Source organism: Rhinoraja longicauda, chromosome 4 (genome assembly GCF_053455715.1).
Source record: "Rhinoraja longicauda isolate Sanriku21f chromosome 4, sRhiLon1.1, whole genome shotgun sequence".
Taxonomy (NCBI): Eukaryota; Metazoa; Chordata; class Chondrichthyes; order Rajiformes; family Arhynchobatidae; genus Rhinoraja; species Rhinoraja longicauda.
Genome location: NC_135956.1, coordinates 14,521,920 through 14,548,620, shown reverse-complemented (window position 1 = coordinate 14,548,620; position 26,701 = coordinate 14,521,920). Strand labels below are relative to the sequence as shown.

Genomic DNA, 26,701 nt, shown 5'->3' with positions numbered 1-26,701 from the left:
GTCTTATTTTGGAAGTAGAAATGTGATTGTCTTGAAAAGTCCACAGTATGAAGCTTGTCCTGCCTCTTTTTTTACACAAATGGTGGTGGGTATATGGAATGAGCTGCCGGAAGAGGTAGTTGAAACAGGGACTATCGCAACGTTTAAGAAAGATTTAGACAGGTACATGGAAAGGATAGATTGAGAGGGATATGGGCTAAACAGGCAGGTGGGACTAGTGTAGATGGGACATGTTGGTCTGTGTGGGCATGTTCGGTTGATGGGCCTGTTTCCATGCCCTATGATTCCGTGACTCTATGACTCTTCTACAAGAATTTTGAGGGCAGCAACTTTGAGGGCAGAAGTGGTTTCCTTGCTCGCCATGCTTGCTTTGAGTTTTCATCAAGTTTCTTGTAATCTTTTGTACTTTTCAGAAGCCTCCTTTTAGGAGTTGAAGGCATGACTTCAGCCAGCATTGGCTAATCTCAGTTGGCAATAGGATTCCAGAAATTATTCCTTCTGCTGTGACTCGTTTTTAAGCAATTGGAGTTGTTTAGAGGTACACAAGAAGCGTGCATATCTTTGAAATGGCTTAGACTTCTCGATTACCACGTGCTCTCATGCAAATCAAATCTGCTAATATTTAAATAGCACAGGTGCAAGTTTTAGATTGTTATTCATAACTAATTTCCTGTGCTGTCCCACAAGGGCGGCACGGTAGCGCAGCGGTAGAGTTGCTGCTTTACAGCGAATGCAGCGCCGGAGACTCAGGTTCGATCCTGACTACGGGTGCTGCACTGTAAGGAGTTTGTACGTTCTCCCCGTGACCTGCGTGGGTTTTCTCCGAGATCTTCGGTTTCCTCCCACACTCCAAAGACGTACAGGTATGTAGGTTAATTGGCTGGGTAAAATGTAAAAATTGTCCCTAGTGGGTGTAGGATAGTGTTAATGTACGGGGATCGCTGGGCGGCACGGACTTGGAGGGCCGAAAAGGCCTGTTTCCGGCTGTATATATATGATATGATATGATATGCTCTGTCACAACGTGCCAAGGCAAACTTAGTGAAGGACTGCATGTTGATTGCCGGCACCACTGTCTTTCACACAATCTCTTGTAATCTTTCTACTCTCGAGCCTCAACTGTTCTGTGTTCCTGAACCCTTTAGCCTCCTCCTGGTACTTCAGCGATCTGAGACATTTGTTGTGGTCCAAGATCGCGGGACGTGTTAATATAATTCCAGATGATGATCAAAGGTCATTGAATCCCACAAAATCGTACATTTTTTCTATTTCCTTCAGACATCAGGAGCCTTGTGAAACTACTACTTGGCAAGGATTCTTGGAGAAAGTGTTGCTGTTCTTAGGTTCCATTGTTTAATTAGTAAATGCCCTGACTGCTGATACTGCTGGAGTGTTGGCAAGTAATATATTAAAAGCTTTCTGTGTGTGGTCCATCTTGTGCTTCCAGGAAATGTTCCGCTTGCTATCTATATCATGTCTAGTAACTAAAGCCATGCTGGCTGTCATCTCTCAGCTATTAACCATATGCTCACCAAAGTCGAAGGAAATTGGGGAAGCTCTGTAACAGACGGAACCCACCAATTTTATAATATTAACAAAAATCAAAATTCTTTCTTGTGTTTATTATTTGTGCTTAATCATGTGGGGAAGGAACATTCTCAAGCTGTTGTTCATAGACTACAGCTCGACATTCAACACCATCATCCCCTCTAAACTTGTTACCAAGCTCTGTGAACTGGGTCTCTACGCATTCATTTGCATTTGGATCCTTGACTTCCCCAGAGTTGCTGTCTTACAGCGTCAGAGACCCGGGTTCAATCCTGACTATAGGTGAACTGGAGCCTGGGTAAGTGGCGGTCGGCCCGGTCAGCGGATGGCCGGGGAGGACGTCGGCGGCGGTGAAGAGGTCTGGAAGGTCAGTGGCAGCGGCAGTGAAGAGGCTTTGGACGTCGGCGGCTGCGGCAGTGAAGAGGCCTTGGACGTCGGCGGCAGTGGCGGTGAAGAGGTCAGGAAGGTCGGCGGCAGCGGCGGTGAAGAGGTCAGGAAGATCGGAGGCAGCGGCGTTGATGAGGCCTTGGACGTCGGCGGCAACGGCGGTGAAGAGCAGGGCCGTCTTAACGCATGGGCATGATGGGCACTTGCCTGGGGGCCCACGAGCATAGGGACCCCATGCTGATCTGTGTATGTTAAGTGACTTGCAATAAATAAATACTACTTTTAAAATGTAGGTTCAATAAGTGCTTTTTTCACAACATTTTCGGTCACTGTGCTTCTCACAGCGATCTGTAAGTGCTTTTCACAACAATGTAGCACCCTAAGTCCATCGCTAAGTGCTTTTCGGTAAGTGCTTTTCGCCGGCACGACAGGGGGGGGGTGGTAGGGAAAGGGGGGTGGGGGAGAGTAACGGTAGGGGCCCCAGTACACTGCTTTGCCCGGGGGCCCATAATGCTGTAAAAACGGCCCTGGTGAAGAGGTCTTGGACGTCGGCGGCAACGGCGGTGAAGAGGTCAGGAAGGTCGGCGGCAGCGGCGGTGAAGAGGCCTTGGACATCGGCGGCAGCGGCGGTGGAAACCTCCGGTAGGCCTTGGACGTTGGCGGCAGCGGCCCCGGGGAGGTGGTGGCGGTCGGCGGCAGTGGCCCCGGGGAGGCGGCGGACGTCGGCTGCAGTGGCCCCGGGGAGGCGGTGGAGGTCAGAGGCAGCGGCGGTGGAAGCCTCAGGTAGGCCTTGGACGTCGGCGGCAGCGGCCCCGGGGAGGCGGTGGAGGTCAGAGGCAGCGGCGGTGGAAGCCTCAGGTAGGCCTTGGACGTCGGCGGCAGCGGCCCCGGGGAGGCGGTGGAGGTCGGGGCGGGCGAAGACGCTGCCGCTGCCGGAGCTCCCGATGTCGGCCCCCGCCCAGGGGTCTGCGAGCTTCCCATATCCACGCGGCCCGCGGCCGCAGGTGGTGAGTACAGTCCTGTCTGTGGGCTCTGCGAACCCGAGCCCAGGTGGTCCCAGTTGGAGGCCGCCAGCTCCAGGTGTTTGGCCGATGGCAGGCCGCAGCGGGAACGGAGACACGACCCAGAAGATAAAAGGTCGGGTCCCGTTCCGAAGAGACAATTTTCCAGTTACACCCCCCCACACATAGTACACAACCACAAAAAACACTACATCTCTACATCAATTAAGACAAAAAACAACAAAAAACACAAAAGACAAACGGACTGCGACTTCGCATAGTTTTCCCTTACGTTCGCGACACACCTATTCATTACAGGCGACACACTAATGTGTCGCGACACACAGTTTGGAAAGCTCTGCGTTAAAGACTGAAACCTGTAACGTCCAGGTTCAGGAGCAGCTTCTTCCCAACAACTATGAAGCTATTGAGCACTGCGAACTCCAACTAAACCCTGAGCTACAAACTTCCTTGATTGCACTGGGGACTTGGGGCTTTTTGTTTTTGCACTAGTTTTTACTTTGTATTGTATATTGAACTCTTTGTTGCTCTCTACGAGTACTGTTGTTCTGCTGCAAATAATAATTTAAGTGTTCTGTTTGTGGGACATAAGACAATAAAACACTCTTGACTCTTGAGATAGGGTGCAAAAAAGGTGACATCTCAATCCTGTATTTGAGGATCATTTTAAACAGAAGGTTGCAGTCCCCAGCCTGTCAAAACTTAAGTAGATTTGTATTGATCAGTCAATGTTGAAATATGAGTGTCATGGGACGAGTGCAGGAGCATTACGATTTAACAGCTTTAAGTCTGTAATACCATTATAACACTTTCATAAAACTGCAAATGCAAAACTATTGGGATTCCAGTGCCTTCTAAACATTTTTCAAAAAATTGAATATATTCACCTTGTCATTACCACTTGTGGTATATAACTTGAAAATGAATTTATGAAATAGATCGATAAAAGTATGTATTTAAGGTGCAGAGAGAAAAGGAAATGAAAAATATATATTTTATGTTGCAGATAATAAAGACTGTTAGAAACACAGTATAATTTAACTGGAGACGTGCACATATATATTTCTAAGCAACAAAGGTGCTATTTGCTTTATATTTATACTTTATATATTTATAATTTTGTTTTTTAGAACAATGTCCATAGCTGCTCTTGAAAAACATATTATTTACCACGCCACTAATTTCCTATTTTATTAATTTTCAAGGGACCCACATTGTGTGTCTTGTGTTCTTTATTGTTTACTGTCAACCATTTACTGTTTATTGTTTATTGTCAACCATTTACGCCGGACCCTGACGTGAGAGGACGCTGGCGCTGTTTGTTCGCCGCTTCTCCGTCTGGATAAATCTTTCGTTTATTTATTTATTTTTATGTTTTACTTACTCTGTAAAGCGTCTTTGAGTTTCCAGAAAAGCGCTATATAAATTAAATGTATTATTATTATTATTATTGCTCCCTATTTATACTCATGCAATATTAAAAACAATTGTTGACTTTGTTTTCCTTGAAATTTCTCTTCGTGTCCATGTTGGCAGTTCTTAGCTATTTCACACCTCTTGCTCTTCTCTATATCATTAAGATCAGTTTTTGATTTGCATTTTAATGTTTTTTTAGCCTTTTAGTTTTGTGTGGACCTTTAGGCGTTCATGATTGATTTTTCCTAATATGTTAAGTTCTCTTCCCTTGGTTACGTAATGATTTGGCTAAAAAATGATCTGATTAGTAAGTTATCAGACGACTCAAAAATTCGCAGAGTTGTAGATTGTGAAGAAGATTGTTAAAGGACACAGTGGGATTTTGACCAGTTGGAAATAACCTTTGGAAAGAATTGGTAGATAGAGTTTAATATGAACAAGTGTTATTTTGAGATGTCATATGTAAGAGGAAATGTAAAGGGCAATACCCTTAGGAGCACAGATCTTAGTTTCAAGTCCATTATCTCTGAAGGTGGCAACACAAGGAGATACGGTGGTTGGGAAAGCATACTTGCCTTTATTGGTCAGGACATTGAGTATAAAAGTTGGGAAATATATGAAATGTTGGTTAGGCCACATTTGGAATATTGTGTGCAGTCGCCACTTAACCGGAAGGATGTGGTGGCTTTGAAGAGGGTGCAAAAGAGATTCACAAGGATGTAGAAACAAGGAACTGCAGAAGCAGGTTTACAAAAAAAGGCACAATGTGCTGGAGTAACTCAGAGGCCCAGGCAGCACCTCTGGAGAACATGGATAGGTGACATTTTGTATTGGGACACTTCTTCAGACTTAATTCTTCATTCACAGAGATGATGCCTTTATTAGATTATTAGCTATACCCAAAAGTAAACTTGGATTGTTTTCTCAGGAGCATTGGGGGCTGAGGGATGGCGTGATAGACAATTTTGAGAGGCATAAATGGGGTAGACAATCAGAATTTTTTTTCTCGAAGTGCAAATGTCAAGTACTAGACAACATGAGTTTAAGGTGAGAAAAGCAGTTTAAAGGAAACTTGTAAGACAAATGTTTTACACCGTGGTAAGTGGCTTGAGCAAGCTGTCAGGGGAAGTAGGAGAAGCAGATATAGCAGCATCATTTAAGAGGCATTTAAACAGACACATGAACAGGCATGGAATGGAGGGGTATTAATCATGTGCAGTAGATATACAGTTTCAATCGGCATCATGGTCAGTGTGGGCATCGTGGGCTGACGGGTATGTACTTCTACGATATGATACGATAGAACTTTATTTATCCCAGGAGGGAAATTGGTCTGCCAACTGTCATAAAACACAATAAAATAAAATACATGAAATTAAAGTGATGAGCGGAAAGTCCAGGTTTGGGGATGTGCAAAGATTGGGGGAGGAGTCAGTCTATCCCACGACAGAAGGGGGAGGAGTTGTACAGTTTTGATAGCCGCAGGGAAAAAGGATCTCCTATGGCTTCTGTTCTGTTCTATGTTGTAATGTTCTGTTTTATGTACATTTTTTAAAGGCCTAATGCACTGATCTGCAGTTTACACGTAACAATGTAGTTTGTCACAAAATCGTAACGGTTTTGTATTTCTCCATTTTAAATACCCGATTGAACTCTATATATATGATTGCTATTAATTGAATGTTCGTACAAGACTGCTAGTTAAATCTAATATTACATTTAAGCTGGGCTTCCTCATGTTGAGCTTTTGACTATTTGAAAAATAATTCCAAACTACCTCAAACAATCCTAACTTTCTGATATGATCTAATTTGTTTATCACATTCAATATGAAATTTAACATTCCTCTTTAAAACCGCTGTGTTTTAACTGCGCAATTGTCTAATGCCGGTCTCTATCCACTTTGACATGTCTCAACAAGGGACCAATATAACTCCTACTAATCTTTTGAATGTTTTCCTTTCTACATTAATTTTTTCCGATAAAATCTCCATATGAACTCCATTCCCTGCTTACATCTTGTTAAATCCTGTTTCAACATTGAAGCAATTTCATCTTTAATCATGAAGACTATTTCTCTCCGATATCTTGTCAATCTTTTCTGCAGTCCTGAGAAAGTACATTATATACCCAGTCCATAACCTCCTATAGCCATGTCATACCTTTCATCTTCATTTTACACCTGCAATTCATTTTTGTTTAATAATACCCATTTGTTTGAATAAAGAAAGCAGTTTTGGGCCATGCATTTAATCTCTGCTGTCCTATTTTACTTGCATATTGTTATCCTCTTGTTTTAGTTTGATAGCTTCATTGTCATGAGATGGGCTGTTTGCGACAGATTTAATTAATTTGCAGAATTTAAATTTCCGATTTGTTTTGATGGGACTTTAAATTCTGTTCTAGGATCATTAATCCAGTCCACTGTTATTAGTTCAATGGCATAACCTTTTTGGTACTACCCATTTTTTAAATAGCCTTCTCTTTCCTCAGGCCTTCTCTATTTCACCTTCTGTTGCTGGTGTGATGTGCTGCCAAAAACATTGTGGTAGGCTTCCATCCTGCTGGTTTGTTTGAAAGACTTAAACGTTCTTTAAACCCTATACTGTATTGTAGAAAGAACTCTGCTGAAAAATGTGCTGGAAGGTTACTGGCAATCTGGGAGATGTGAGGATTCATCAAGTTTAGTTTAGTGTAGAGATGGAATCAGGTCCTTCGGCCCATTGAGTCCGTGCCGACCAGCAATCAACCCTTACAATAGTTCTATCCTACATTCTCGGGACAATTTACAGAAGCCAATTAACTTACAAACCTGCACATTAACCTAACCAATTAACCTACAAACCTGTACGTCTTTGTGATGTGGGAGGAAACCGGAGCACCCGGAGAAAACCCACACGTTCATAGGGAGAACGTGCAAACTTCATACATACAGCACCCATAGTCAGGATCGAACCTGGGTCTCTGGCATTGCAAAGCACCAACTCTACCGTGCGCCACTGTGCCGCTCTAAAGTGTGTGGAATCTGATGTCGATTCCTGTGAAGAGCATCTTTAACTTGCCTCATTCTTAACTGGGTATTTTATTAAGGTGGTATTGTTGTATTTCAGGAAAGTCAAAGTCCTATGGAAAATCTAGTCACCTTAAAGGATGTTGTTGCTCACCTGCTTCTGACAATAATCTTATGTTTACAGCAAGCAGTTTCCTTTTATGCTGCCAAATGTGCCTCAGTGAAACTAAGTTTGCATCCTACTCTCGTTAAGACATATCAAATTTATTGTCATATGCACAAGGCCGGTGAGGTACTGATACAATGAAGATTAGCAGCATCACATATAATAGATATAACAGAAAAACAAATTATACATAACTCTTACAAGATGGTGAAAAGTACATGATGGTGAAAAGAAAAGGACTGCAAAAACACGAGAGTAAGGAAAACAAGTCCATGGGAATGCAAGAAAAAGTTTGTCGTGTGTTGCTGAGATAATATTAGGGTTGAGCAAATTGGATCAAGAAACTGGTGGTTTTTGGGAAAGTAGTTGATCTCGAACCTGTGCAGGAAAAAAACTGCAGATGCTGGTCTAAATCGAAGGTCGACACAAAATGCTGGAGTAACTCAGTGGGACAGGCAGCATCTCGGGAGAGAAGGAATGGGTGACATTTCGGGTCGAGACGCTTCTTCAGACTGATGTCAAGGGAGGGGGCGGGAACAAAGATAGAATGTAGTTGGAGACAGTAAGATTGGTGGATGAACTGGGAAGGAGGAGGGGACAGAGAGGGAAAGCAAGGGCTATCTGAAGTTACAGATGTCAATGTTCATGCCGCTGGGGTGTAAACTACTCAAGCGAAATATGAGGTGTTGCTCCTCCACTCTGACAATGGAGGAGGCCCCGGACAGAAAGGTCTAGAACCTGGTTGTATAAGAAAATAACTGCAGATGCTGGTACAAATCAAAGGTATTTATTCACAAAGTGCTGGAGTAACTCAGCAGGTCGGGCAGCATCTCGGGAGAGAAGGAATGGGTGACGTTTCGGGTCGATACCCTTAATAGAACCTGGTTGTATTGGACTTATGGCTTCTGGACCTCCTCCTGAAAGTGGTAGTGAGAGGAGATCATGGCACGGATGGTGGGAGTCTTTGTGTAGGAAGAAACTGCAGATGCTGGTTTTAACTGAAGATAGAAGCAAAAAGCTGGAGCAACTCAGCGGGACAGGCAGCATCTCTGGAGAGAAGGGATGGGTGACGTTTCGGGTCGAGACCCTTCTTCCGACTAGTTAGGGATAAGAGAAACGAGAGATATAGATGATGATGTAGAGAGATAAAGAACAATGAATGAAAGATATGCAAAAAAGAAAGGATGATAAAGAAAACAGGCATTTTTAGATGTGTATCGGGTGAAAACGAGAAGCTGGCCTTTTTCCTTTATCATCGTTACTTTTTGCATATCTTTCATTCAACATCATCCATTCCTTTTCTCCAGAGATGCTGCCTGTCCTGCTGAGTTGCTCCAGCTTTTTGTGTCTATCTTCGGTGGGAGTCTGCTGGATTGTGATTCATATTACTTTTTCTTGGAATATATGCACTTGTTTCCATACCACATATACCAGCTAATTAAAGCTTCCCCCTATTGGTTCTACGGTAGCGCAGCAGTAGAGTTGCTGCTTTACAACGAATGCAGCGCCGGAGACTCAGGTTCGATCCTGACTACGGGTGCTGCACTGTAAGGAGTTTGTACGTTCTCCCCGTGACCTGCGTGGGTTTTCTCCGAGATCTTCGGTTTCCTCCCACACTCCAAAGACGTACAGGTATGTAGGTTAATTGGCTGGGTAAATGTAAAAATTGTCCCTAGTGGGTGTAGGATAGTGTTAATGTACGGGGATCACTGGGCGGCACGGACTTGGTGGGCCGAAAAGGCCTGTTTCCGGCTGTATATATATGATATGATGATGATATATATAACGTACGATGATTTATTAAAGTTGTCAAGATGGCAGCTTTAATTATGGAGGTAATCTCTGATATTATCTATGCAGCATCTTCAGTAAACAAATTACATTGTTATATATTTAACCATGATTGAGAGTGCTAAGTAGATGCTGGAATACGACAAGTTACATTTAATTTTATTCATAGCCGTTTGCAAGGTGACATACATTCTGAGAAGCTCTTTAGATTCTCTCAGTGTAATTGGTTTCATAAATAACAATGTTGTCACCATGTTGGAGCACCAGTTAATTTATCTGTGCTATCTCATTTTGTCTTAAAAGGCATCCTAACTGTAATAAACTAGAGTAAACCAATTTTTTTAACCAGAGTACCGTACATCTGCAAGTGAATTCTGCAAGCCAATAGTGCTTGTCACTGACCGTAAAAGCTTAGACACTTTGCAAATTCTTAAAACAATTTAAAAATATTAAAACATAAAAAAACCTGCCCGAAGGTCCTTTCATATTATCTGGCTGTTACCCGAGTTTCCTCCGTCATCCCTTCTACCTTTTGCCTGCTGGAACACGATCCTTCAATCTGAAACCTCAAATTCACTGGCATGTTTGTAATAGGGACATTTAGCTGAAGTTTATACAACCGTCTCGAACTCAGTGGGTTCAGCTTCTTACCCGCTGTTATCATACTATGGACAGATATCGCTTAACCCAAGGGTGTAGTCTCGATCTCCAAACCTATCTTGCTGCAGTCCCTGCATTTTTTTTTACCTGCACTTTCTCAGCAGCTGTCACACCACATTCTGCACTCTAGTTATTTTTCTCTTTGCTCCACCTGGTATACTTACGTATGACTTGATTGAAATCATTTAACTGGATTGCACTCAAACAAAGTTTTTTTATTATTTTAGGTATATGTGACAATTATATACCAATACTGCAGAAAATTTGACTGCCGTGCAGTGAATTGCAATGAGCAACTTCTGTACTCTTGGAAACCACATGAAATCCTGACGTTGATGTCAGTTTTGGGGATCGTCATAATAAATACCAGTGTTTAGAGTCATATAGCATGGGAACACACCCTTCGGCCAACTCATCCATGCCAACCAAGATACCCCATCTAAGGTAGTCCCATTCATCCATGTTCGGCTCATATCCCTCTCCATGTACCTCTCCATGGGTTTTTAAATGCTGTTATTGTACCTGCCTCAACTTCCTCCTATGGCAGCTCATTCCCTTATAAGCACCAAATGCCGAGTGAAACAGTTGCCCCTCGGGTTCCGATTAAACATTGCCCCTCTCGCCTTAAACCCATGAACTCTGGTTTTTGATTGCCCTACCCTTAGTAAAAGACTGTGCATTCACCCTATCTATTCATGTGATTGTATACCGTTCCATAAGATTGTCCCTCAGTTTCCTGTGCTCCTAAAGAATAAAGTCTTAGTCTGCCCAACCTCTACTAGTCTATTTTTCTTTACTAAAAAATACTAGGCCATGCTCAGGTTCTTCTATAAAATTCAGCTCTGATCATCAGTACATTTCCACGTTAGAATCTTGTGCTATTCTTGCTCAAGAAAGGTTGCCATTTATTTTGTGGAGAATCTAATAACCCTGTAAGTTCCATGTATGTTATCATGTTAAGTCTTGTCAAAGATTATACATTTGCTTATTGGTGCTAGATTTAAAAGTGATCACTTCTGTGCAAAGCTTGAAACTAACCAGTTATTCAGAACTTATACCTTCAAGTTCATGAATAGGAACATAATTATCAGGGAAGAAAAGCAGGAATATCCTAAATAAAAAGCAGCATGGATGCCAGCATCAAAACCTCAGAATTTCAAAGATAACCATAGCCAGTACTACTTTTAAATTCCATGAAAGGACTGTTATTATAGTAGATTTCTATATTGTTTTTCAAAGCTGCAATCTGAATTTGAACTTGGTGTAGACTGATGAAAAAATGTAACTGTTGATGATGTACATGTAAACTTCTAATGATGGAATTTTGTGAGAAAAATCCAATGAACAAGATGGAGGCCCCACTGAAGATTTTGTCCATTATGCAAACACAAATGTTGTTAATAATGAAGTAGAGTCGTACAATGTGGAAACAGGCCCTTCGGCCCACTAACTTTCCCCATCTACACTAAAACCCATCCGGATACTATGCATGTTATGCATAGACTAGATGCTTTGCATGTTATTTGAATCAAAGTATAAAATCTGGAACTGATTACTGATCTATAATAATTTCCCATTTAGCTCTTGATGCGAGACATGCATGCAATATTCATGGGGCTTCTACAGTGTGAAGCATGACATTTTAATGACCAGGATTCATTTGACAATTTGTGGGTGACCTCGCCATCCCCATTGTCTGCAGAATAAGACAGCACACTAACATTGTATTTTTGTCACTGGAGCAGGGATGTATGCATTCTGAGTTACTGATGAAACCATGATGGCAATTACTTGATTGAACACATGACATTGGTGGCAAGCAAATGTTAAGAGGCAATAATAACACATGGCAAAATTAATTGTCTCTTGGAAATTTACAGGGTAATAAATGAATGTTTGCAAAGACCTATTACAGGTATATCTTGTCTAACTTGAAATCATTTTTTCAAGTATTGAAATGGTTGACAAGAGAGCCATTTATGATATGTATTTTAAAGGGTATTTGATTAAGTGGTGGTTAATAAACTCTCAGCACAAGTCTGATATAACTTTGGGATTAGATTAGCAGCGATAGTATTTTTCAACAAAAATAATGGGAATAGAAAGCATAGAGGACAATTGAATGGTTACTTTTCAAACTAGATAGAAGCACATAGGGAAAAGGTTCCTTTTGAAATAAGTTAGGTAATAATTTCAAACTTTGCAGGTGATACAGAACTTTGAAATGCAATAAGCCATACGATGATTATAGCAGATATTGGGTAAAGTGAGACACACAATGAATGGGAAGGCTTATGACATTTAATGCAAGGGCATGCCAAAAGCTGAATTTGAAATAAATCAGGAATTCTGGAAATACGCAGCAAGTCAGGCAGCATTCCCAGAGTTTAAGCTTTTCCAGGTTTTTGTTTTATCTTCATCTATCATCAACACGTGCAATATTTTGCTTTATTTTAAATTGTCAAGAAAACTTCCCTCTCTGTATCATTAATTTAGTTTTTAATTTTCCCTGTTCTATGAAGTGTTTTTGTATTGAAATATTAACTGTTTTTTGCTTGAGATGCCTGATCTGCTGAGTGTTTCTGGCATTTTCTGTCTTTATTTGTGATTAAACTATAATAGGTCATGCTAACATGGATGTTTGAGAGGAGGAGGTACAGCCATAAAGATAAGAACATTGAACGAACAAAGTGCTGAGTTCCTTTCGTGAGGAAATAAGAATGGTCTTTGCATTCTTAGCTTGTTTCTGTACAGTTCATGGCTACCACTGAGAGAAAAGCATTAATATGTCCAATTCCCAGAAAATTCTGAACAGTTACAGACCAGTTAAATGAAAAGACTTTTCTGTCCAGATTAATGGAGATTCATTGAAAGGGACCTGAACAAATGGAAAATTGAGAGCACAAGACAGGAACTTGTCCATGATTCAGTGTTCACAAATGTGTTAGAACAAATGGAAAGACGATTAGTACACATAATGCTGCCACGGAAAAGCCGCCATCATAATCAAAGGCTTGTCCCACCCTGGTCATTCTTTCTTCTCCCTGCGATTGTCGGGCAAAAGGTAATGAAGCTTGAAAGCGCACACCACCAGACTCTGAAAATGCTCCTTCCCTCTGTTATCAGGCTTTTGAACAGTCCTTCCATAACCTAGGGTACTGTCCGATTCAGCTTTTCCCCTTTGCGGACATTGGACTTTATCTCTGGAACTGTTGCTCTTCAATGCTGAGAACTATATTCTGTGCTCTGTATCTACCCTTTTGCTCTACCTATGAGCTTAACATGATTGTATTTGTATGGAGTATTATCTGATAGGATAGCATGCAAAATAAAGCTTTTCACTGTATCTCAGTATATGTGGCAATAATAAATCTAAACCTAAACCCAAACCTAAAATCACTTCACCCTGGAGAATGTGTTTTTGATCCTCTTTTATTTGCAAAGGTTCCAGCATAGATCTGCTCTGAAAGATCCCAGTGTGACTTATTATTGGTCTGTTATATGTATTGTTACACAGACAAATGATAACTCTTTGACTTTTTCAATCATGGCAGACTTGTGGAAGGCAATCAAGTGAGCTCAGCAGAAGGCTCACTTCAGTCATGATTTATAGACTGAAAAGTTCCAATTTATAAAAACAAACAAAATGATTTACAGGAGCATCCCAGTGTTTTAGATTAGACGTTGGGTATACGGGGCAAATTCCATGAGGATGGCACTGTAGAAACCCAGAGTGGAGGTGTTTAATGTGCAAAATGGTTAGAAAACTAGGCTATGTGAATGAATGCTGCCAATTAATTACAAACCGTGCCACCCATTAAACATCTAAAGCTATCACTCAGGGTGCAGAGAAAAAGCCTAGGTATGAGTTTGTTCTGCTTGCAACAACATCGCTGGCTTGAAAATTAAGATTGAAGATAATTGTTCCCATTGTTTGGTACTGATCTGGAGTCTGGAGACATAAAAAAAGTTTTCTACTTGACGAGAACATTGGTTGTGAGAGATTGTTCTGTGTGATCTTTTCTGCTGCCTCTGTCAAGAAGCATAGTAAAGGCAGAGGTGATTATCCAGTTTATTGCTTACAATAATTCTAAATATGGAACAAATTACAAATACAATAAAACTGCACCGTGAAAATGGTGAGAAAGAACAGGCTATAAGAAAGCACTCATGCCAGCAATAATTGCATTTTAATTGTTAATGTTAGTCTTGGAAAAATTAATCTCTATGTATGTAGAGACTATCGCAAAGAGTGCACTGGACAATCTCCATGTGGATGAATAATGGAGGGACTTAAGCAGTGTCTAACCAAGGAACACAAACAACTTTCCTAAAGAAATAAATCAAGGCAATCAAGGAAAATAATCCACGTTAACAACCTTTGAAACATGTAACAATGGTGAAATTTTCTATAAGTATCTGCAATACAGGATGTTTTATTCTGGTACATGCTTAATTTAGGATTGACATATTTAATAATAGCAACTAGGACACCTACGTTAGATTCCTATTTATCAACTATAACTCTGCCTTCACGCAATAATCCTGTTCAAGCCCACCTCAAAACTCCTGGTCATGGGAGTCACCACCCCCTCGAGTCTCAAACCCACAGACCCCAATTAGTGAGGATAGATGATAACACCGCCGCCGCCTTCAGTCCCCTTTTATACTCCCAAACTGTACAGCCAAATTCGGCCCTAACTCCATATACGAGTTTGCAGATGCCACCACTGGTGGGCCGGATCATGAACAATTTCAAAATTGGAATACAGGAAGAAGATAGAGAGCTTAGTAGCATGGATTCAGAACAACAATCTCTCCTGTAAAGTCAGCAAGTTGAAAGAGCTAGTTATTGACATCAGGAAGCATGATGAATTTTCTGCCCCAATCATCATCAATAGTGCTGAAGTGGAAATGGCTGAGAGCTGCAAGTTCCTTGGCAAAATTATCAATGATCTGTCGTGGACCAACCACATTGAAATGACTGCCAAGGAGGCACATCAACACCTCTACTTCCTGAGGAGACTGAAGAAATTCGGCATGTCTCCAATGGCACTTACAAACTTCTACAGATGCGCCACTGAAAGCAGACTGTCAGATTGCATCACAGCCTGGTTTGGGAACAGCTCTGTCCAAGACTGCAAGAAATTGCAGAGAGTTGTGGATATAGCCCAGTTCATTACCAGATCAGACTCGCCATGGTTGATTCCATCTGCACTTCACACTGCCGTGGAAAGCAGCCAACATAATCAAAGACGTTTCCCACCCTGGACATTCCTCCTTTTCCAAGTTCCTGCGCGTAGAAGATACAAAAGCTTGAAAACGTGCAGCACTAACTTGGGAATGGCTTCTTCCCCTGTGTAATCAGGCTTCTGAATGGACCTTCCATCAGTCTCTTCCAGTGACAAAATCTATATCCGATTCCCTCTACCTCATTGAAAACATTAGACCATCTCTGGAACTGGTGTGCTATAATGGGACGTTTCAGTGCCCGGTGCGGCTCGGCCGCTGGACTTAACATCGCCCGCTGCGGCCGCGGGACGTTTCAGTGCCCGGTGCGGCTCGGCCGCGGGACGTTTCAGTGCCCGGTGCGGCTCGGCCGCTGGACTTAACATCGCCCGGTGTGGCCGCGGGACGTTTCAGTGCCCGGTGCGGCTCGGCCGCGGGACGTTTCAATGCCCGGTGCGGCTTGGCCGCTGGACTTAACATCGCCCGGTGTGGCCGCGGGACGTTTCAGTGCCCGGCGCGGCTTGGCCGCTGGACTTAACATCGTCAGCGCTGTTCGGCCGCGGGACGTTTCAGTGCCCGGTGCGGCTCGGCCGTTGGACTTAACATCGCCCGGTGTGGCCGCGGGACGTTTCGGTGCCCGGGGCGGCTCGGCCGGGGGGCCTTCCATCCCCTTGCGGGGGCTGTGCGTGTCGTTTGCCTCGGTAGGGGTCGAGCTGCCTGTCCGTGGGTGCGGGGGGAAGAGAGGGGAAGTTTTGTTGCCTCCATCACAGTGAGGGGGTGTTTGGAGTCACTGTGATGGATGTTTGTGTTGGGGTCGGGTGTCCTGTGTTCTTTTCTTTTTGCTGTATTTTGTGTGACTGCTGAAATTTCGCTCGGTGTTGTGCCGAGTGACAATAAAGTGTTGTTATGTTATGGTGAGCACTATATTCTGCACTCTGTATCTTTGCCTTTGCTCTGCCTTTTGTACTTGAGTTTTGCTTGATTGTATTTGTGCAAATTTTTATCTGATTGAATAGAATGCAAAACAGATCTTTTCACTGTACCTCAGTACATGTGACAATTATAAACTTAAACATAAGTGTTTTTAACATACATCGGCATTAGTCTTGCTGAATTCCACAAGCATTTAAGGGTCTCCTCCTCACTTCAGAAAGGGTCTCTTCACTGAGATATGCCTCATGGTCCATCTACAATTCTAAACATAGAACAGAATGAGGTATATATTGGCAGTGGCTGGCAAGGCCAAGCTGGCCATCAGGATTTCACATTAGGCTGGTTGCTAGCTGGAGGTAACTGCAATAAACTGCAGCGCAGTGGCAAAGGTGGTGGAACCGCTGCCTCATAGCTCCAGAGACCCGGGATCGATCCTGACCTCGGGTGGTCTCTGTGTGGAGTTTGCACATTCTCCCTGTGACTCCATGTGTTTCTCCTAGATGCTCCAGTTTCCTCCTATATCCCAAAGATGCATGGGTTTATAGCATTAATTGGCCTCTGTAAATTGCCCATAGTGTGTAGGGAGTAGATGAGAAAGTGGGATAACCTAGAACTAGCATGAATGGGTAATCGATGGTTTGTGCTGTATCTATAAATATCATAGTTTGACAGATTATTTTATAGGGGGTGGAACAGATGCTGGTCAAAACAAACTAAATTAATTTTGTTCCCCCATGCTAGAGAACAACAGATGGAACTAGTTCTGTACATGGCTTTGTTGGAATTGTGTACTTCCCCATGCTCCAGAGTACCACATTTTATAATGTTTACCCTTTTGTGCCATTTGAAGCATTCAGATGAAAACTCAAAACTGTATCTCAACGGGAAACAATTCCGCATCATGTAAGTCAAGTCAAGTCAAGTCAAGTCAAGTCAAGTCAATTTTATTTGTATAGCACATTTAAAAACAACCCACGTTGACCAAAGTGCTGTACATCTGATTAGGTTCCAATGGAAAAAAAAAATGAAACATACAGTAGCACGTAAACAGTTCACAGCGCCTCCTCAATGAGCCTCAAACGCTAGGGAGTAGAAATAAGTTTTGAGCCTGGACTTAAAGGAGTCGATGGAGGGGGCAGTTCTGATGGGGAGAGGGATGCTGTTCCACAGTCTAGGAGCTGCAACCGCAAAAGCACGGTCACCCCTGAGCTTAAGCCAAGACCGCGGGATAGTGAGTAGCCCCAAGTCGGCCGACCTGAGGGACCTGGAGTTAGAGAGGGGGGTTAGAAGATTTTTGATGTAAGGGGGGAGTGTCCATTTAGGGCTTTGTACGTCAATAGGAGGAGCTTGAAGTTGATTCTGTACCGTACAGGGAGCCAGTGGAGAGAGGCCAGAATCGGGGTGATGTGGTCCCTTTTACGGGTACCCGTCAGGAGTCTCGCTGCGGCGTTTTGGACCAGTTGCAGGCGGGACAGGGAAGATTGGCTGATCCCAGTGTATAGGGAGTTGCAGTAGTCTAGGCGGGAGGAAATGAAAGCGTGAATGATTTTTTCTGTGTCGTCGAATTGGATATCAGTGCTGGATATCATCCCTTCAATCAGTGGCATTCTGGCAAGTCAATGCATTGGAAACAACATGATGAATGAAATGCTGGCTCTTGGATGATGGGGCTACCTGCTAGCCATTTGTCTCTTGACTTTGCTGCATATAACCCACATTCACGTGGGTAATGTGTGTAACAAATATCCATGCTGCCTTCAGCAATCTGGCAGGAAAGAACATTGACATGCCTGAGACAGACACAAAAAACTGGAGTAATACAGTGGGCCAGGCAGCATCTCTGGAGAGAAGGAATGGGTGATGTTTCGGGTCGAGACCCTTCTTCAGACTAGTCTGGGAAAAGGCAAACGAGAGATATAGACCATGATGTAGAGAGATAAAGAACAATGAATGAAAGATATGCAAATAAACAATGATGATAAAGGAAGCAGGCCATTGTTAGCTGTTTGTAGGGTGAAAACGAGAAGCTGGTGCGACTTGGGTGGGGGAGGGATAGAGAGAGAGGGAATGCCGGAGTTTTGGAGGCACAGGCAAGCACCGGGAAAGCACACGTGGCTCTGGTAGCTAGTCCGTGGTAGTAGAATCGGAGAGCAGGAGGAATCACAGAGGGGGAGCAGCGAAAGAGGATGTTGTTGAACACTCGTCGGACTCTCAAAGCTCTAATTTAGCCAAGAGGTAGTGAAGCAGCTCTCCAGTACCCTGCTGACCATATCTCAGAATTTGTGGTGTTGTATGCCACAGAAACTTGCATTCATAATTGCCCAAACCTTGCTCTTGGGTTTAAAGGATGCATTTGTCCACCAGAAGGAAAAGGAAGGGTGCCATTTCCTGACTGATCAGTCCATGACTGACTCTTTTGTGATCTAAGTGTCCTTCCTTTCTATCACAGATAGCAACTCCATTACCAAACATATATACTATACCACCGATAAATGTATCCTCAATTCCCCATTCATCATACCATTCCTCCTTTGATGCTCGTTAAACCATCCACTAGACCAGAATGCCAGAAAATCAGATTTATACATCAAGCCATTACAAATGCCAAATGACAATTCAGCAGTACTCCATTTGTGGCTGCAATATGGCTTTTAGAAAATTGCTAAATTTTGTGGAGGACTCTGCATGTTCATAAGTTCTCGGAGCAGAATTAGGCCATTCAGCTCATCGTCTACTCCTCCATTCAATCTTGGCTGATTTATCTCTCCCTCTCAACCCCATTCTCCTGCCTTCTGCCCATGACCCTTGACACCCTTATTAATCAATTTCGGCCTTGAAAATATCCATTGACTTGGCCTTCACAGCCGTCTGTGTAATGAATTCCACAGATTCACCACCCTCTGATGAAAGAAATTCCTCCTCATCTCATTTCTAAAAGTACGTCCTTTTATTCTGCAGCCATGGCCTCTATTCCTAGACTCTCCCACTAGTGGAAACATCCTCTCCACATTCACTCTATCCAGGCCTTTCACTATTCGGTAAGTATCAATGAGGTCTCCCCTCATCCTTCTAAACTCCAGCGAGTACAGGCCGAGTACACACCACAGGGCTGTGTTTTGAGCCCCATGCTCTACTCCCTATTCACACACGACTGTGTTCGTGCATTCGACACCAACACCATTGTCAAGTTTGCAGACGACACAACGGTGATCGGGCTGATCACCAACAGTGATGAAACAAAATACAGAGTGGATGTGCAGAACCTGGCGGACTGGTGCTCTGATAACAACCTGTCCCTAAACACCTCCAAGACCAAGGAGCTGATCATCAACTTCCGTAGATCACTCAATGGGGAATACGCTCCGATCTTTATCAATGGGGACAGTGTGGAGAGAGTGTCCAGCTTCAAGTTTCTGGGCACTCACATTTCGGAGGATCTCACATGGTCCACTAACACCGCTGCGCTGGTCAAGAAAGTGCAGCAACGACTGTTCTACCTGAGAACACTGAAAAAGTCTGGTCTGCCCCAACAGCTGCTGACGACCTTCTACCGCTGCACCATAGAGAGCATCCTAACGCATGGCATCCCTGTGTGGTATCTCAACTGCACGGAGGCAGAGAAGAGAGTTCTTCAGCGGGTAGTCCATAGAGCTCAGAAAACTATCGGTACATAGCTACCAGCCTTGGAGGGCATCTACAACACACGATGCCTCAGAAAAGCCACCAGCATTCACAGAGACTCCTCACACCGCTGCAATAGTCTGTTCGAAATTCTACCATCGGGCAGGCGCTACAAGGTCTTCTACGCCCGCACCTCCAGACTCAGGAACAGCTTCATCCCCAGGGCCATAGGTGCTATGAACCGGTCGGTCCTGCTGAGCCGGATGGTCACATCGCACAGTGAACCGGCACAGACCTACTTGCACTTTATATTGTTTTAAAACTGTTTCTAATTTTGTTTCACTGGGTTGTATAAATTTGTACTGATTAGCTAATTAATTTATTGCATCGTATGGAAGGCGCATTCCCAATCTCGTTGTATCCCTTTACAATGACATTAAAGATATATTGTATTGTATTGTATTGTAAATGCTCATCATATGTTAATCATTCCTAGAATCATTCTTGTAAACCTCCTCTGGACCCTCGCCAACTCCAGCACATCCTTCCTCAGATATGGATAATGTCTATACCCCTCTGGATATAGGACACCCCTCCTCTTTGTGTCTTTCACCAAAGCTTCCAGTGTTGCATCTGAAATATTTGAAGTCCTGTCTGATCCATGTGGTGCAACATCTACAAAGTTCCAAACGAGACTTCCAAACCTGCTGCAGTCCTAGTACAGATCCCTTGAAATAAGTAGAAGCTACCTTTAATCAGTGACAATCATAAAATTGATCCCATGTGGGCAGGTGGAGCTGTGTAGATGACGCATCTTGGTTGGCATAGACAAGTTGGGCTGAAGGGCCTATATCTGTGCTGTATGATATGTGGAAGGGCCTGTATCTATGCTGTATTGACTCTCTATGACTCTACAGATGTGCTAAGACGATTAACGCCATAGCTACTGTCAACTCATAAGTGGCATGCAGGATGAATTTGGTGCATTGTTTACTTTAACAAATTGTGATTCCAACACTTTGCGGGGTTATCCAATTTAGCTTCTAAATTTTTCATAATGCATGTGCTTATTATTGAAATCTGAAGAACTGTTGATTTCTGAAAAAACAAACTTGGGTTAAAGATAAATCTCAAGGAAACAAAAGCAGTCTGATCCTATATTCATTGCAATTTATTAGAGATATTTGTACAATTGATGGAAGAAAATGTGTTTAGCCATGTGTGTGACAGAAGTACAAATGCATGTTAAGATTCTCGCAGTAATCTATGAAAATAAACAAAGGAGATAAAGCAAGAATGCTATTGATTTGGAATGTCAGAAAAGTCAGATGACTTTCTTCTCAAATGCTTTTCAATTTTTTTAGCCCTTATTACAGAACGCGCTCCGAGCGTCTGATAGCTTATAAAATACTGAGGCTACTTCCAGCAATCAATAAACAGTTTGCAGACGAAGAGCTGGAAAACCTCAGTGGAAAGATAATCTTGGAATCATGGGAGAAAAGTTGCGTAGGTACACTGCTTGTATTTTGTACACTGCTTGTATTTTGATAAGATATATTGCTTTTGTATTGACAGTTTTTATCTGTTTTGTTCAATGTAGTGAAGTAAGTATAAATGCAAGTGGTTTAAATAATCCAAGATTTCAGTCACCTACTGTTTTTATGACTGATGCAATTAGCCAACAGATAATATAACATGAATAACAAAACACGAATAAGTGAGCAAATTGAATCTCAGTAACCTTATGCATAAATATGGGAATTGATTATTTTCCCTCTTTTTTTAAATGGAAAATACTATCATTTCACTGAAGAATCTTCTGAAGGTATCCTCACATGTCAGCCATCGATATTTCAGAATTAAAGGACGTTCTTTTAGGAAAGAGATGAGGCAAAATTTATTTAGTCAGAGGATGGCGAATCTGTGGAATTCTTTGCCACAGATGGCTGTGGAGGCCGTCAGTGGATATTTTAAAGGCAGAAATAAATAGATTTTTGATTAGCACAGGTGTTAGAGGTTATGGGGAGAAGGCAGAAGAATGGGGTTAGGAGGGAGAGATAGATCAGCCTTGATTGAATGGCGGATTAGACGATGGGCCAAATGGCCAAATTCTACTCCTATTCCTTATGACCTTATTCCCTTATTGCACTCATTCAAAACAGACATTGATGTGGTGTTGGAGCTGATCACTGACTGAAGAAGGGTCTCAACCCAAAATGTCACCTATTCTTTTTCTCCAGAGATGCTGCCTGACCTGCTGAATTTTTCCAGCATTTTGTGTCTTCACAGCCACATTCATCTGCTTGTATCTTTGACATAAATTGGAACGGGATCTTATTGTAGACAGAGCCATTGCACACAGCTTTGCTGTCCAGTACACTTGACATTTCATGATGTATGACTCTCTGCCTTTGGCAGCCAGGAACCTCTAACGCCTTCCGTGGGAGAAGTAGCATGCAGTGTAGAATTGGACAGATTTTTCTCCGATATTTTTGAAACTTTAAGTAATTGCGTTTGTGATTATTCCCCAGTCATTGCAGGCAAGCATTTACAGCATTGCAAAAACCTGCACTTCTGCACTTGTGCCCAGTAATTCATCAACTAAAGATCCCACCTTTAATCTATCACCTGAAGTATGTTTGGTGCTAGTATCTGACCAGAAAACCCATTAGTTGCTAGTGCTTATTTTGTTCAAATCTATCAAAAGATAACATGCCATACATTCATCAAAAGACCTACAGATAACATTGATCCTGCATGCTGTTCTGAGTTCTAAATTTGCTCCATTTATATCGAGAGCTTCACTCTTATCAAAGTAAATATTTTGTGAATATTATACATTTATCACACATTTCAAAGCTGTTCCCACAGTTATGGATGTTCTGTATGCTATTAAGTTGTGCTAAACTACATCACAGCTGATTACTATTTTGACCAGCCTGTTGTGTGAATTGGTGATTGTATTATTTGATTTGGTGTTTAAAGTACAGCGAAACCTTCTTCCAAAAATGTTCACCAACTTATTATTAGTGTTTCAACAATGTGGCAGATTCCAAGCTGATAACATTTAATAAGCAATCATTTTACAAAGTAGGCAATACAATGGGGCTACTGTTAGAACTGCTGCCTCACAGAGCCAGAGACCTGGGTTTGATCCTGACCTCATTGCTGTCTGTGTGGAGTTTGCACATTACCCTTGTGATGTTGCTTTTCACTTAGTATGGCTGTATGATAACTCAAATTTCACTGTACCTTAATTGGTACATGTGACAATAAACTGACCTTGAAAACTTGACCTTGAAGCCTTGAAACCTTGACCGTGTGGGTTTCCTCCGGATGCACCTGTTTCACCCACATCACCAATTTGTATATTAATTGGCCTCTCAAATTGCTCCTAACATATAGGGAGTGGATGAGAAAGTGAAATAACATAGAACTAGTATGAACGAGTGATCGATGGTTGACGTGGCTCAGTGGGCTGAAGGTCCTGTTTCCATGCCGTTTCTCTGAACATAACTAAATAAGGAGAGAAACCTTTGAATATCCTCAGGACCTCTCGAATACAATAAGCAGAAGTGTGACTGTAGGCTTTATTAGTTGCCTGAGGTGCAGTGACCAATAAGAATTTGTGTTATTCACAAAATGCTGGAGTAACTCAGCAGGTCAGGCAGCATCTCGGGAGAGCAGGAAAGAATTTGTACTTTGCGTATTCCAATCAACAACAATTATAAGAGCAGCCTTTTTTTTAGTGAGGAGTTTCCTTGGTACCAGCAAGGGAATCTTCTGGGATTTTAACAGAGAAGTGAAAGAGGCATAGCATCTTAGTGCTCAGTAGGGATGTGGTTCAAAGGCATGATTTTGAGCTCTGAAGATTTTGCTACAATATATCATCAGGGAATATTTCCTAGTTAATTCTGTTAGACTCTTGCCATAGTTGTATTTGAGATATTTGGGTTATTTTTCACTTTTCTCGGCAAATTCAGCTGGTCATGGTTTAGAAAAATTATAGTTTTTGTTTTAACACAAAATCACATCCATTGTTTTAGTTTAACACAAAATCACTTCAATTTTTTAGTTTTTGGATACCAGTCATTCTATATGATCCTAAGAGGATGTGCCAAGCCCTATTCGTTGCTTGGTGAAGCATCGAGGCCAAACCGACCCCCTCCTTGGCTCGATCCAACAATGAGAATGGTAAGAAAACTCTAAATTGTATTTCGAGAAACAGAGTACATAGATTTAAGGTGAAGGGGGAAAGATTTAATAGGAATCTGAGAGGTAACATTTTCACACAAAGTGCGGTGGGTGTATGGAACAAGCTGCCAGAGGAGATAGTTGAGGCAGGGACTATTGCAACGTTTAAGAAACAATTAGACAAGTACATGGATAAGACAGGTTTGGAGGGATATGAGCCAAACGCAGGCAGATGGGACTAGTGTAAATGGGACATGTTGGTCGGTGTGGGTAAGTTGGACCGATGGGCCTGTTTCCATGCTATATGACTCTATGACTCTATATACTTTATCCAACTAAAATCCAACAATGCAAGACGTTATCATTTTTTCAAAGGCACAAGAAAATTGGATGCAAAGAAAAGCTTGATTTGTTTTATGGGTTTTGTAGATTCTGCAGCTGTATTAATCCAGGCTGTTTATAACATTTAATTCATTGCATGTGTGCAGGATTACTGAAGGATGGGGTTGTGTTCACTTTGTGCCAGCTAGCTCACATTATATTGAAAAGGGGTTCACTGATTTTTTTTAACAAAAGCTTGGTACACTGTCTAGTTTCAGGAGAAATGAGCAGTTTGCCAGCGTGGGTTCCATTCTGCTAAGGAATTCAATGTATTCGGAGAGGAGGTACTGAAGAGCATTTTCCAATGTATCTTGAACTCCAGACATAGACTCCACACCATTTCCTTACTGGCAGATGTGCTGAGGTTCATTTTGTTCAAATCTGCTTGAATTTGGAGAACTTATTTTATGTTGCCTCAGAATAAAAGTTGAATAAATCTAGAGGGATCATGTAATAAAAAGGAACTGCAGATGCTGTTTTGTACCAAAGACAGACACAAAATGTTGGAGTCACTCAGTGGGTCAGGCAGCAGCCTTGGATTTCGGGTCGAGACACTTCTTCGGTCTGAAAAAGTGAAACGTCACCTATCTATTTTCTCCAGAGACGCTGCCTGACCTGCTGAGTTGCTCCAGCATTTTGTTTCGATTTTTGGTATAAACCTCTGGGAAAGTCCAGTGAGGCCGCCGTCAGAATATTCTTGACATCCAGGTGTACTGGAAGTAGAACTCCTGAACGGCAAATGTGCTGACCTAAAAAAAACAAACAAGTACCTGTAAAAGTGTACTGGGTCGTGCAGGACTTCCCACTTGCATTCCCCACATGCCTCAGTATACCCAGGCATCACATGTGGGGCCTAGTTTATTCGCTCTATGCTCGCTACTGTCGGGCTGAAGATACAAATGCTTGAAAGCACATACCACCAGACCCTGAGCAGCTTATTCCCCTTGGTTATCAGACTTCTGAAGATTCCTTTCATAAGCTAGGATACAGTCCCGATTCTGCAACCTACCCTACTGCAGACATAGGTCTTTCTCTCTGGAACGATTTTCTATTATACTACTATCTTGAATCTATATTCTACACTCTGGAAATTTTCTCTCTGCTCTACGTTTTAGATTTTTTAAGATTTAGAGATACAGCGCAGAAACAGGCCCTTCGGCCCACCGGGTCCGCGCCCCCCAGCGATCCCTGCACACTAACACTATCCTACACCCACTAGGGGCAATTTTTTTTACATTTGCCTAGCCAATTAACCTACATATCTGTACATCTTTGTGGGAGGAAACTGAAGATCTCGGAGAAAACCCACGCAGGTCACGGGGCGAACGTACAAACTCCGTACAGACGGCGCCCGTAGTCAGGATCGAACCTGAGTCTCCGGCGCTGCATTCGCTGTAAGGCCGCAACTCTACCGTTGCGCCACCATGCCGCCCAAGTTTTGTTCTTGTATTTAGCTTGATTGTATTCATGTACAATATTATCAGATTTAATTGAATAGCACACAAAGGTTTTCACTGTATCTCGGTACACGTGACAATAATGAACCTAAACCTAACCTAACCTAACTCGAGTCAAGCAACGTGATCAGAATGGCATTGGGGCCAAGTACTGTGGTGCCTATTGCAGTGGAGCACAAAATGATGGAAACATAGAAACAGAAAATAGGTGCAGGAGTAGGCCACTCGGCCCTTCGAGCCACCACCGCCATTCAATATGATCATGGCTGATCATCCAAAATCAGTACCCCGTTCCTGCTTTCCCCCCATAATTCTTTTAGCCCTATGAGCTATATCTAACTCTCTCTTGAATATATCTGAGTAACAACAGCAGGACAGGCAGCATCTCTTGAGGTCATGGATAGGTGACATTTCGGGTTGGGACCCTTCTTCAGCCCCGACCCAAAATGCTGCCTCTCCATATCCTCCAGAGTTTCTACCTGACCCGCTGAGTTACTCCAGCACTGTGTTCTGCGCAAAACTCCAGCATCTGCAGTCCTTGTGTCTTGACTACTGTGGTACCCTGACAGCCTATGACAAAAGCGCAAAGCTAGGATTCCACTTGATTACTTTTACAACATTCTAACACGGTGAGATATCTTTCAGAGGTATTGAAAAACTTTTCAAACTGAAGTAATAATTAATATGAATGAATGAATGAATAAATGAATGAATACTTTATTGTCACATGTGACAGGTCACAGTGAAATTCTTTGCTTGCATACCCAAGGTACAGTGCATTCAGAAAGGAATCAGACCCCTTCATTATTTCCATATTTTGGTACGTTACAGCCTTATTTTAAAATGAATTAAATTCTTTTTTTTTAATCATCAATCTACACACATT

The 26,701-nt window shown here is 42.4% G+C and overlaps 1 protein-coding gene across 4 annotated transcripts in view; it reads left to right on the top strand.

Annotated features, from left to right (window-relative positions):
- The window catches only part of cnbd1 (cyclic nucleotide binding domain containing 1), an 82,796-nt gene that overhangs the window by 16,690 nt on the left and 39,405 nt on the right, over window positions 1-26,701 (top strand). For all 4 annotated transcript variants that reach the window (XM_078397238.1, XM_078397239.1, XM_078397240.1 and 1 more), the window contains exons 5-6: window positions 21,148-21,293; window positions 23,859-23,977. In XM_078397238.1, the coding sequence (XP_078253364.1) occupies window positions 21,148-21,293; window positions 23,859-23,977 (265 nt within the window). The remainder of the gene's footprint in view (window positions 1-21,147; window positions 21,294-23,858; window positions 23,978-26,701) is intronic.